At 36.9% G+C, this 12,545-nt stretch overlaps 1 protein-coding gene across 3 annotated transcripts in view; it reads left to right on the top strand.

Moving 5' to 3' along the window:
- TRIM24 (tripartite motif containing 24) overlaps window positions 1-10,577 on the top strand; it is a 57,046-nt gene extending 46,469 nt beyond the window's left edge. For 2 of the 3 annotated variants that reach the window (XM_085228469.1, XM_085228474.1), the window contains 7 exons: window positions 524-596; window positions 2,322-2,490; window positions 3,285-3,598; window positions 6,477-6,609; window positions 7,549-7,623; window positions 8,879-9,028; window positions 9,874-10,577. In XM_085228469.1, the coding sequence (XP_085084595.1) occupies window positions 524-596; window positions 2,322-2,490; window positions 3,285-3,598; window positions 6,477-6,609; window positions 7,549-7,623; window positions 8,879-9,028; window positions 9,874-10,083 (1,124 nt within the window). In that variant the 3' untranslated portion in view covers window positions 10,084-10,577. Of the gene's footprint in view, window positions 1-523; window positions 597-2,321; window positions 2,491-3,284; window positions 3,599-6,476; window positions 6,610-7,548; window positions 7,624-8,878; window positions 9,029-9,873 lie in introns of those variants that run through there. The other variant, XM_085228485.1, reaches the window with a different exon arrangement.
- The last annotated feature ends 1,968 nt before the right edge of the window (window positions 10,578-12,545 follow it).

The raw sequence follows: 12,545 nt of genomic DNA, 5'->3' as shown, positions 1-12,545 counted from the left end.
TCAGAAAAGAGGACGATGAGTACAGATGCTCTCATAAATGGAGACAGTGCAAACAGCCTGATACTTTTTCTCAGGAAAATTACCCTTCACAAGTCTTTTGCTTTTGCTTGCTCCCCCAGAAGCTTTATGGGGATCTCTCTCATATCTGCACCCTGTCCTGAGACCTCATATTACTGACCAGCTAATATGGCTTGAAGTTCTATAGTAAATCACAGAAATAGAAGCTAGAAATAGACTTTAATAAGGTAAGACGAAACAAACTGCAGTGATCATGTGCAGGCATCAACCAGGCAAAGGTACCAAATCATCAGCCTGCTTACATGCAGTGGAGTTCTAAAAATAGTTCTTTCCTTTACTCTGTTATTCTTTTCTTGTTCCCTCATGATTTTGTACTAAATGAGATATCTATTAAGTAAATAACAAGGTAAGAGAAATTTGACTTAAGACCTACATACTTCTCCAAATAATGGATCAGACTTGTCATAGATGTACATTATATTCTAATCTGATTCTTCTGTCCTAGGAGGTGTCAGTGTAACAAGCATACACCCTCCAATACGTTCACCCAGTGCCTCCAGTGTTGGGAGCAGAGAGAGGTAAGGAAGGTGTGGGAGAGAAAGAATGTATGACTTCTACATCCATAGAACATGCCTCAGACTCTTCTATCGTTAGTGCAGAGAGATGTTAATGTACTTAAGCTTCTCTCTTAACAGGTATGGCAGCTATTATAGTACTTAGTGCAGTCTGAAAGTATGAGGGCTGTTCTGAAAGTAAGATCTCCTGTGTTATCTGTTGGCCCAATATGTCAGAGGCATGGTGGTATGGCAATAGTGGGTAAACCTTCCCACCAATATTCTATTGCGTTTTGTTGCCGTGTGACAGACGGCAGCAGAGGGGCACTGACACAATGGTCTGACTTAGAAGTGCGTATGAAGCAAAGATGTGGCACTGAATTCTTCCATGTTGAAAAAATGGCACCCAATAACATTCATTGATGAACGTTTACAAAGACAAACAGTGGATGTGAGTACAGTGAGATGGTGCGTGGTGTGTTCTACAGTTTTGTAGCTGAGAATTTGCTCTATCAGAGTGTTATTTTGCTCTTTGTATCTGTTGTAGTTTTCTCGAAAATAAATAGGAGGCATCACATTTAGAGCAATCCATTGAATTTCATTTGTAATGTTTTGATAGCACATCTAATAATGTATCAACCCTGTGAATGATATATAGATTGATATTACTAAAATTTACACAGATGTAAATGGTGTTTTAAATTCAGAAAATCAGCTAAAGGAACTAATTGTGTGCTAGAAGTTTCTTGTAGAGTTCAGATTTAAGGAACTGATGTTACAGAGTAATTATTAAGAATTTTCTGGCACTAAACAGTTAGTTAAATGAGCACTAGATATCTACTGAGAGTCTAGAAAAAAATGTTTTTATTCCTTAGTGATAGAATATAAATGAACAAATAGGCTTAGACAACATTGTTTGAAGACAGCAGATCCATTAACATGTTCCAATAAATTAGAGAACACATCCAACATGAGATTAATTTTTCATGCAGAGAGGAATCAGATGACATTGATCCTACTTGAACTGAAAATGAAATTGCTTTTTTTAGTATACAATATATTTTGCTCTATCCTTTTACATAGCAAATATTTTGAAGGACTCAAAACGTACAAATATGAGAGCTATTTAAATGCTTTTCAGAAAAGTCTATTACTTGCTTTAAAAATACGTTTCTATCTGCTGTTATTTGAATTCATTTGTTAGATATATAATAAAAAATCAGCAGGCTGGTGTTTTTTAATTTGATTATCCATTCTCTTTCTATTATAACCTAACACATGAATAAAAACAGAGACCAGTATGTGCTTTATCTTGCTTATCTGCTTCTGTGCTTTACAATGGTGAGTTCAGCTCTGGACACACAGTTCCCTTCCCCCAAGATACACCTGCATCTCCTCCAAGATGGGATGATGTTCAATGAAAGTGCTTTTGTGACTGACCTAAAAGAAACAGAGATCATTTGCAAACCTTTTACTAACAGGAAGTAAAGTTGGAAGTAATTCTGTAGTTCTGAAACCAAGCTATTACAAGCTTCCCGTTTTTGTAATGCCATTTCAAAACACACACAAAAAAAACTTGGATGTTGTGTTCTATAAAAATAGTACTGCAGTGCTCATGGCTCAAAGAAGCAAAATGGATTAGCATTCAGAAGTCTCAGAAGGCATCAACGTACAATAAGTTTTTCAGTTTTGACTTTATATTTTCTTTTTTTTTCTTTTTTTTTTTTTGCCTTTTTCTGTCATTTACAGTTCTAGCTCTTCCAGCCGGCCGCCGGGAGCTGATTCTACACACAAAGTCCCAGTTGTTATGTTGGAGCCTATCAGAATTAAACAGGAGTCAAGTACACCAAATGAGAACTTTGATTTCCCAATTGTTATTGTGAAGCAAGAAGCAGAGGAGGAATCCCGACCTCGAAATGTAATAAAAATCTCCTTTGCCTTTGGAGGGTGTTTTGTGTTATGGGGAATAAAATAATTTACATATGTGCTGCTGGGGACTTTTTTCAGAGAAGAACTGAAAAGCTGAAGGTAGTTACATAAAATGAAGAAGTGAAATTTGGCATCAGACTATTTCTTTTACTAGTTCAATTACCTAGTGCACTCAGACTATTATCTATTGAAAACCTGGGAAAGCAGGAAATAGCTTACAAATACAAATTTCTTCACTAGGAGAGTGGTGAGGTGCTGGAACAGGCTGCCCAGAGACTCTGGTTGTGAATGCCCCATCCCTGGAGGTGTTCAAGGCCAGATCGGATGGGGCCCTGGGCAGCCTGGTCTAGTATTAAATGGGGAGGTTTGTGACCCTGCCTATGGCAGGGGAGTTTAGAGATTCATGATCCTTGAGGTCCCTTCCAAGCCTGGCTATTCTGTGATTCTGTGATAATACAAACATCAAATTTTCATGTGGTGTTAAGAAGTTTTTCTAATCATAGTGTAGTAATTTATATAAGGTTGCTAGACTTTGGGGTGTCAAAAAATTGTTTTATTTCTAGTTTTGTTACTGGAGTGGTATTTAAAATGCCAGAAATGCCTCTCATAGCTAATTTCTTGTGGTTATGTACTTGATGTTACAGGACAGTCGTAATTTTTGCATACATGTTACGTGTTGTATGGCTGCCTGCATATGTGTTATTCTGGTCAGTTTAGTCATTGCTGAGGACACCTAAATTCAAATAAGCAGTATAATCAAATTTCCCTTGTTTCTTCTTACAGACCAGCTTTTCAAGAAGCATACTTACTTCATTGCTATTAGATGGTAATCATAACTCAACTTCTGATGAAGCTGTTTTAAGAACAGATGCCCCAGACAGCACAGATGATCGGCCAAGGATTCTGCAGGAGAATACAACTAGTGCCAAGATAGGATGGATAGGCCCCTCGCACACTGGAGAGGGCAGGAAAGAAGACGATCCCAATGAAGACTGGTGTGCAGTATGTCAAAATGGTGGGGAGCTCCTTTGCTGTGAGAAATGTCCCAAAGTATTCCATCTTTCCTGTCACGTCCCTTCGTTGATGAGCTTTCCAAGGTAATTAAGATCCCTTTAATTTCAACTATACTTGCATTAAGAGATGTGAGTTCTGCGTTGTGAAACTCCATAGAAGTTTGAGCCTCAAAGGAATCTCTGTCATCTTTGAAGTCTTGAAGTCTGCAGCTTTATTAATTGTGAAAACTGGAATTTGTATTGAAACTTCAATTTAACTTAATTGCAGCTGCAAAATCTGTAATAAAGCTTTTCAGTTGTTTGGCAATCACTGACATCTAGGGCACCCGTTATTATTAGCTGTGGTCTTAAAAGTAGGCCATGGAATTACTGGTCTATCATAGAATCTTTTAAGGGCAACAGAGGTGGTTTACTTCAAATATTTTATTAATATTAAAAAAAAGTCTAAGCTAATGTTGTGTTAAATATATAATTTACTATAATGCTAAATATGGCTACAATCCAAGCATGGGATATAGTGCCTGACATCTTCTAGTAACATTACGTTCTGTGTTGAAATAAGCAGTAGGCTTTCTTGAGTGGATGATAGAAAACTCTCGGCTCCTTGAGTTTCAAAATTCAGTCTTACATAGGATGTCATTATAAACATTACTGATATTTGCTTCTTGAGTTTGTGTCTTTGATAGAATAAATAGCACTTTGCAATGTTACAGCTTGGAAATGCCATGCAATAAGCTTATTAAAGGACAGGACATCTGTCATAACATGCTCACTGTTTAATGCTTTTATGTAAATATTGAGTTTTCTTCTTAAATATCAGCACAGTTTGCTGGGATAAAACATTTGGATAACAAGTTAGGTTTGTATGCTGATCATCTCTGCTTATGTGCTACTCTGAACAAGCATATTTCTGCAAGCGTATCTTTTAAGTGTCTCTAAAACTGGCACATAAAAATGTTTCTCTTACCTTGTGAATCTTCAAATTATAGGGCTTTTTCTTTAAATAAAATGATGTTATATTGCAGCTTTGTGCCGTAAGCAAAACTCGGCAAAGTTACAATATGCACTTAAGCTAATAAACATTTGTGCCTCTCTGAAAGGACGAAAAAAATCTGTAAGGATGTAGGTAGGTAGATAACTACATATTCACAAGACTTTGCTTCTGTTAAAATAAAAGCTTCAGAAATAAATTTTTATAAGTTTTTATTTTCACTGAATTGTTCAATGGAAACTGGGAAGATAATGTCCAGAACACAATGGAGCCAAAAACAGCTTTTCTGAGAAGTGTTCAGTTTTGTAAATGTGCGTATTAATGCAAGTGCACTATGTTCCTGGACTTCAGAACCATAGTTAGCTTAAATTTCCTCCTGGCTTCAGAATGTATCACGTTTTTGTTCTCATCTTCTTGGTGTTGGTTTTTTTTGTTTTTTTTTGTTTTTTTTGTTTTTGTTTTGTTTTTGTTTTGTTTTTGTTTTGTTTGTTTTTTTTCCTGCAGCAGTGAGGTAGTTCACAAACTTTGGTCTCTAACCATTAGTTCCTTCAAATGCACACACACAAAAAAATCCTTTATTATTATGTCAGTTGTCTCAACAAACTTCTTTCGTGATTGCTTTTTGTTCTTGCTTCAGGTAGACAGAACACTTTTCCCCTGTAGATTCACAAGGTCATTGCATCTTTTCTTTCCTTCACTCTAGCCCATCGTACTTTTCCTTACTCTTGTATATTTGAATGTGCCTTTCCTCCATCTTCTGCCTTTCCTGTATCGTGAGATCTTCAGGTCATGACTTTTATCTATTTTTGTCTGTGTCACATAATACCTTTGATGCTGGTCCATGCACAGAAATGTCAGAAATGTCGTTAAGCTGAACTGTTTGAAAGTAAAGTCTCTTTGAAAGGAAACATCATTATTCATTACCATATGTTAAAACTAGCAGAGGATGGAAATCTTTGAATTACTCTAAGTGAGAACCAGTAAGACAGGCTTGTTTTATTAACTTTGAAAGTCTTCTGCTTTACTATCAAAATGCACTGAAAGCTGCTGCAGAAACTATTTTTCATTTGTGAAGATCTTATTAGAAGATATCTCAGAGTAAATGCATGCAGTTGGTTCCCATAAACAGTTATTGCTGAATTGTGTCTACTATGTGAAGTACAACTCAGCCCTCTTGTGGTTATCTGCAGGGATGCAAGTTCCCCAAAAGTCTTTACTATTCATAGCTTTTCCAAAACCTACAGAAGTTCATAAATTGAATGAAAGTCGGTGAATGTAGTCAGCTTCCAGAACTTGCTTGGTCTTCTGCTTCTTCTATTGTCAATTAAATCTACAGGGTTTTCCTAGATTGTAACTGATACAATCAGGAGCAGCTCAAAAAAATCTTGTCTAGAGTTATCTGTGTAGAGCAGGAATATCTTGCAGTCAAGCTGTTAAAGAGAAAATACTAGTATCTGCTATAAAGTTTCTGCTATATAACTCTCATACTTTTCCTTCTCTTGGACCAGTGTCCAAGATGAATCCTTCATTCTCTCTGTAGCTAGGAAGCAGACCTCTTAAAGCTTCAGTTGAATTCTGTGAGGTCAAGAGAAAAGTTTTAGCGCTAACAAAAGGTAGCCACTGTTGGTCTGCTATGACAAGCTGTTTTCCTACTATAACACCACTAATAATACCAATTAAAAGGTATAATTATATACATTTTATATAATATATTATATTATATATAAAAATACCCATTAAAAGGAAAGAAAATTCTAAGGAAGCATTTTTGCCAGCAGTGCCTATCTCTGCTTTTTGTAGTTTTAACAAGCAAACAAAAAAAACAGCAAACAAATAAAAGCAACAAAACAAGGCACGATGCAGAAAAAAAACCAACCCATACCTGAAAAAATTCTCCAGAAGTCTGTAGGAAGTCTTCTGTCAAGAATGTGCCTCTTCACTGAGGTTAATATATCTGTCTGTCTCATTTAGTGGAGAGTGGATTTGTACATTCTGTCGGGATTTGTCTAAGCCAGAAGTTGAATATGATTGTGATAAACCGACTCACAACCCTGAAAAAAGAAAACTGGAAGATACTGTGGGCTTGGCACCAATAGACCGTAGGGTAAGGATGAGTCCTGTTGTTTCTTCTACTGAGAAATGTATGCATTTAAAAAAAATAAGGATAGTAAAATGGAGAAGTAACTTTCTCAATAGACTGAGATGTTAGCAGCCTTCATATAAAAATGTTGAGTAACACATTCTGAAAGTCTGAGAAGTGGTTGTTGTCCCATGCTGTGGACTGGGAACGTGTTCTAGGAATTACAAAGCTCTGTTTCTAACATTGACCTCATACAGTGACCTTGCCTTGAGAAATTTTTTTTCTTTCTTTCTACTTTCCAGATTTAGTATAGATTGGCTTTAACTAAATTTGGGGGCATAGTCTACATGTAGAGCCATTATTTGTATTTGATACACTCTAAAAGGGAATAACTTACTGTGTTTGTATTTGGCTTTAAATGCAAATTATAATTCCCATAAATATTCCAGTGGAGGATCATCAAGCATAAAATCAGAAAAACTATTTTCTGAATCTCTTCCAAGGTTCAAAATTCCATTCAGTAAGCTCAGGTACACACAGAACTGATTTCTCCCCACTGCTAACAAAAAGCACAGTGAGCTTTGCACAGAACAGCTATGCACCAATCAGGAAAATTATTACTGATTTCTCTGAACGTTTATAAGAAACTAACAAATACATATGCTATTTTTATCCCATTGAATGTTTGTTGCACTTGGCAAATGCTAGATAACGCTATTAGTAATTGTATGAGGCTTGCAACATGCATTTGAATGTTAATAAAAATACAAAGCATGAATTGCAGAGAATGATTGCTGTAGACCATTACTTATGACAAGCTTGTTTCCAAATATGGTTTCTGTGCTCACTTTTCTGCTTAAAGACTGGAGGACTACTGAGCATCTGTTCAGTGTTTTATATAGTTCATTATTTTAGAATAGATTGTGTAGTTTTTTATTTGTGTATCTGTTTTTCTTGACACAGAAGTGTGAAAGACTGCTGCTATACCTCTACTGTCACGAAATGAGTCTTGCTTTTCAAGATCCAGTTCCTCCTACAGTATGTACTCTACTTCTTTTCATTTTCTATTAATCAGTTGCATAATTGGCATGGTCCTAATGGCGTTGTTATGCTCATAATCAGAAGTCAAGTTTTGTGGACATTGAGTGTATTGAACGTATTTAATTTTATTAAAACTGTCTGAAGGGCAGTTGGACAGCTCTGGCACAGTCTGCCCAAAGAAGCTGTGAATGTTCCATCCTTGGAGGTGTTCAGGACCAGGTTGGGCAGCCTGAGCTGGTGCCTGATTTAGAGGTTTGGTAACTGTCCGTGGCAGGGGCATTGGATGATGTTAGAGTTCCCCTTCAGCCCAAGCCGTTCTAAGATTCTATGAAAGATGAAGCACTGGGTTGGCAGGAAGCTACTAGCAAAATTTCCCAAGAGCTGATTTTACTTACTTTGAGAAGTACTTAAAAAATGGACACAAGAAATATATTTAACATTGTCTGCTGTTTTCGTGATGCTGAGTGTTATCACTAAAAAATGAATTGGGAGACATATTTATTTCTAAAAAAAATACCCAATTTTGAAGATTGGAGTCCTGCTTAGTACAACCATGAAACCATGAATTCCTTATTATTAGCTGTAAGTTTATGAATTTAAAATGCTAAAAACAACTTGAGTTCATCAGGCAGTGGAAGAAAAAAGCAAACTGTAGTTCAAGGATGCACAGAAATGTTACTAGTGTAGTCCAGTGAACAGTGCCTCTTTTATGTTCCTCAAGACATGTCAGTGGAAAAAGATTTCATCAATAAGTAATAATGCCCTAATGCATCCTTCTTATTCCATTTGAGTAAGAAAGTACATCTGAAATGCCAAAATAATAGATCTCTGTAGTTTACCACCATTTCTAAGGATATATTTCATCACTGAACGTCCCTTTAAGCAATACATTTACTGCCTCTGAATGGGTTGCCAGATTTGTTATATGACAGTCTTGAGAGTGAGACTTAATAGATGGTTTACCTGACATACAATGTCAACATCATTTGCTTTATTCCACATAGTAAATACAGTTGGCTTTATTATTTATTTTGCTTTTCTTTTAAAAGAGATGTTGGGAGAGGTGTATGTATTTTAGCCAGTAAAACTAGCACATGTCACTGTTACTCCAGTAACTGTATTTGTAAAAGGTACAGTTTTTATATGTTAGAATCATATTTCAAAAGATGAAGCTAAATTTACCCCTCTCTCTCAGATGTAAAGGGTTGTAAAACAACATGCAACAAATGTGAAATTTTTCATCTTTGTTTAGGTTCCTGATTACTACAAAATAATCAAAAAGCCTATGGACTTGTCCACCATCAAGAAAAGACTTCAAGTGAATGATTCATTCTACACAAAGCCAGAAGATTTTGTGGCTGACTTCAGACTGATTTTCCAGAACTGTGCTGAATTTAATGAGGTTAGAGAAGTAGACACTTTATCTATTTTTGTAGGCTTAGATGCTTTCAGGAAAACTACAGTGGGGATAGAATTTACTTATTTAATTAGATTTACATTGATGATAAGAGCCCAGAGAAAATGTAGATCACATTTGAGACTACATTGCTGTAAGATGAGTATGCAAATGAGATCCTTCTGTTGAAGGGAGGAGAGCTGTAACAAACATGCTAACTGAAATGACAGGAAAACAGGTAAGGAGAAAAATGATTGTTTGTCATAGATATTAATGGTGAGCATTTGATTGAAAACTTGGTTTAATCCTCATTGCATTATATCTCAAATTCATTGGAATTTTCATTCTCAGAAGTCTTACCCTTATTTACGCTGAGACTAAATGACTTAGACTGTTGTCTAAACCCTCACTGTTTGTAAGGAAACATCTGCTGAAAAGGGGGTGCAGGTACTGAGTGGACAGAAAGAGAGAATTAACAATGAAAATTAGGTTTCTCTAAGTGTCTTCACTTAGGTTCTCCTCCAGGGCAGTTGCTGGGAATACTTACTGCTATGGCGACCTCCACTTCAGGAAACAGGTCAGCCGTGGTGGGTATGAATGGTTTCAGGACTGGTCTTCTGAGATGCAGTCATTGTCCATACTAGTAATATTTTTGCCATAGTTAGAGGTAGGTCTGTAACCTAGAAAAATCACTGCATTTCATGCAGTTCTCTTAGCAGCCTTGAGACGTACCTATGTATATTCTAAATGCTGTTTGACTTTTGTAGCTTGTAAGAGCACCTGAAGAACATAATGTGTTTTAAATACAAAGCTATTTCACGATATATTAATGTTGTTAATTCAACCAACAGCCTGATTCAGAAGTGGCTGATGCCGGCATGAAACTTGAAGCATACTTTGAAGAACTACTAAAGAGCCTTTATCCTGGCAGGAAGTTCCCTGTACAATCTAACTGCCAGAGTGAAAAAGATAATCCAGAACTTAGTGATGACTCAGATGATGACATTGTACAGCCTCGGAAAAAACGTCTCAAAGGAGAAGATCGTCAGTTGCTTAAATGAGTCATATGTGGAACGTTTTTTAAAAACTAAGGATATTTATCACTGACAGTTGTTGAAAGGGGAGGAGTCACGACTGCTTTGACCTGGAGGTCTGTGGATATTTACTTGACTTTCTACCCCTTATCTGAAACACAATTCCAGGGGAGATCCAGAGCTGCAGAGAGCTTCCTTGAAGTTGCAAACTTGCAGCATGCTTCTGGAACAGCGCAGAAACTGTGATTTGTGTGGGATGACAGCTGTTTGACTTTACTTTGAAGAAGAAAAGAAGTTTGTATAGAATTGAACTTTAAGATGTTACATAGGTTCAACATATGGTTTTCTGAGTTTGAAGAAAATGTGATCTCACCAGACATTTAATTTTACCAAAGGCATGTGGCTGGCCATGATTTGGTTTCTTTGTACTGTATTTAACACAAGCCATGAAAACAGATGTTGTAATATTGTTGTCCTACAATACTGACTGATACAATGAAAGTGTAGTTGCCCCTAAAGAAGTTACTGGTTAATTTTAAAATGTGAGGGAGAGTGTATTAAAAATAACTTAAAGAAAAAAAGGAATTTGAGAGTTTTTAATAGAGGAAGGAAAGGACATGGTGCTTTGTTTTGTACCATTTTCCCACAGCCAGCAAGAAACAATGGTATTCCTATACAATATGTTGTTTAAAAGGTGCCTCAAAAGTTTGATGTACTTCTGTTTAATGGACTTTAATATTAGAGGGAAAGTCTCAAGGAAAAGAACGTTTGCTTGCAACTATCAAGCTTTTTGGTAAGCTTAGGGGGGAAAGAAAAGTGTCTTTTCTGTCCACAAGATCTTATTGTTTTTCCAAATTTCTAAATATTATTGTGGGAATGCAGCCAGTATTAAATAAACAAGTGTAAAGGAGGGGGGAGGGCTTTAGAAAAAAAAAGATCCTGTTCCTTGACCCTTCATCTGTCCTTGTTAAAATCACCAGAAACTGAAGACAAATGATGTTGGAATTTTCTTCTTTTTCTGCTTTGCAGAAGTGCTGATAAAGGCTTTTTCTGCATTCGGCAATTGCAGATGTAAAGTACTTGTCTTAGGGTTGCCGCAGCTATTGGCTTATACTCTTCACGTATGTCATCTTAAGTGAAAACTGTCTTTTTTAGGAAAAGCAGACAATCTCTTGGATAAATTGAGCTCTGATTTGCGCCAGAGTTTTGCAGATGGATTTATGAAGACATCTGTGTTTACACAGACCTGCTTTTTACTTGTTATGTAGCACTAATATGGTGCTGTGGATAGATCCTCGCAAGCCTAAACAAAAGTGCTGCTTGTTCTTTCCTCTGTGTACATATACCCTCAGCAAAAGGCCACATCTTTTGCTTTTACCTGCTGGGAAGCTGTTCACCTGCCTTCATCCTAGAGTGGCCCTGCATATTTAAATGCTGTGGACATTTCAAAAGAACACTCAGCTGTGCTTGCAGCTGGCCTTTGACAGTTACTACAGCTTTTGAAGTGCTGTGATGGTTTGACTGGGTGTTGAGCTTCCTAGAATAGCTATTAATTTATCCTTTTAAAATTATTATTTTTAATTACCTGAAGGGAGTTGCTTGTAGCAGGAACTCTACCATCCCGCAGTTCCAGGAAAAAATGAGAAGTGAAAGCAAAGGAGCTGAACGGGATGGTGAGGGAGACCATTTTAACATAACAGGCACAATCACTGTGCTGTGGGAGCACAGAGTTAAGAAATGAGAGGCTCTGTCGCTGCAACAGAGGTGAAGTTTGACACCTAGGTAGCTTCATCTACAAGTTGTTCTCTCAGTGAGAGATACTAGAGAGGAATATTAATGTACTCTTGCAGTCCAGTTGTTGCTCTCTCTGCTTTTGATTCTCCCCTCAAAACAGTGAAAATTTTTGAAATAATTGTACAGCAACAGTGGAACAAATTGAAAATAGTTTATTCAGAAAGAACCCCCCTCGCAAGTCACAGTATGTTTTGCTGGGGGATGTGGTTAAGAGTGTAAGACTATTCTGCAGTCTGTTGTTCATTCAGACATTTTTCTTCTAGTACTGCAGCAGTTTATAGAATCTGCAGCACTATAGATCAAAATAGACATCTCCTGTGATGGAGGTGGGAAAGAAGCTAAAAGGAATTACTTTACATCAATCCATTTCCCCTTGTCATTGAGAACCAGTTGTGTGTACATAGGAAAAATGTAATAAGGAAAAAAAAAAAGACTTGTTTTACACAGTTCTTTACTAGGTTGGAGGAAGAGGTTGTGATAAACAATGCAGGTGCCACTTGCCCAATAAGTCAGTAATACTGCTGGCCAGCCAACCTCTTGGCTGAGTCTTGCATTAACTGTGGAGTCATGGAAGCTGACAATTCAGACCGTTAGATTTGAATGTCCAGATGAGCAAGTGATGTGTGTGTTTTTCTCTGGCTTGCCATCTTAAACAAGATGGATCAGGATAGCTCTGTCAGCCTGCAGCATCACAA

This window comes from Meleagris gallopavo, chromosome 1 (assembly GCF_905368555.1).
Source record: "Meleagris gallopavo chromosome 1, MGAL_WU_HG_1.1, whole genome shotgun sequence".
Classification (NCBI taxonomy): domain Eukaryota; kingdom Metazoa; phylum Chordata; class Aves; order Galliformes; family Phasianidae; genus Meleagris; species Meleagris gallopavo.
This window is presented reverse-complemented; position numbering and strand designations above follow the sequence as displayed.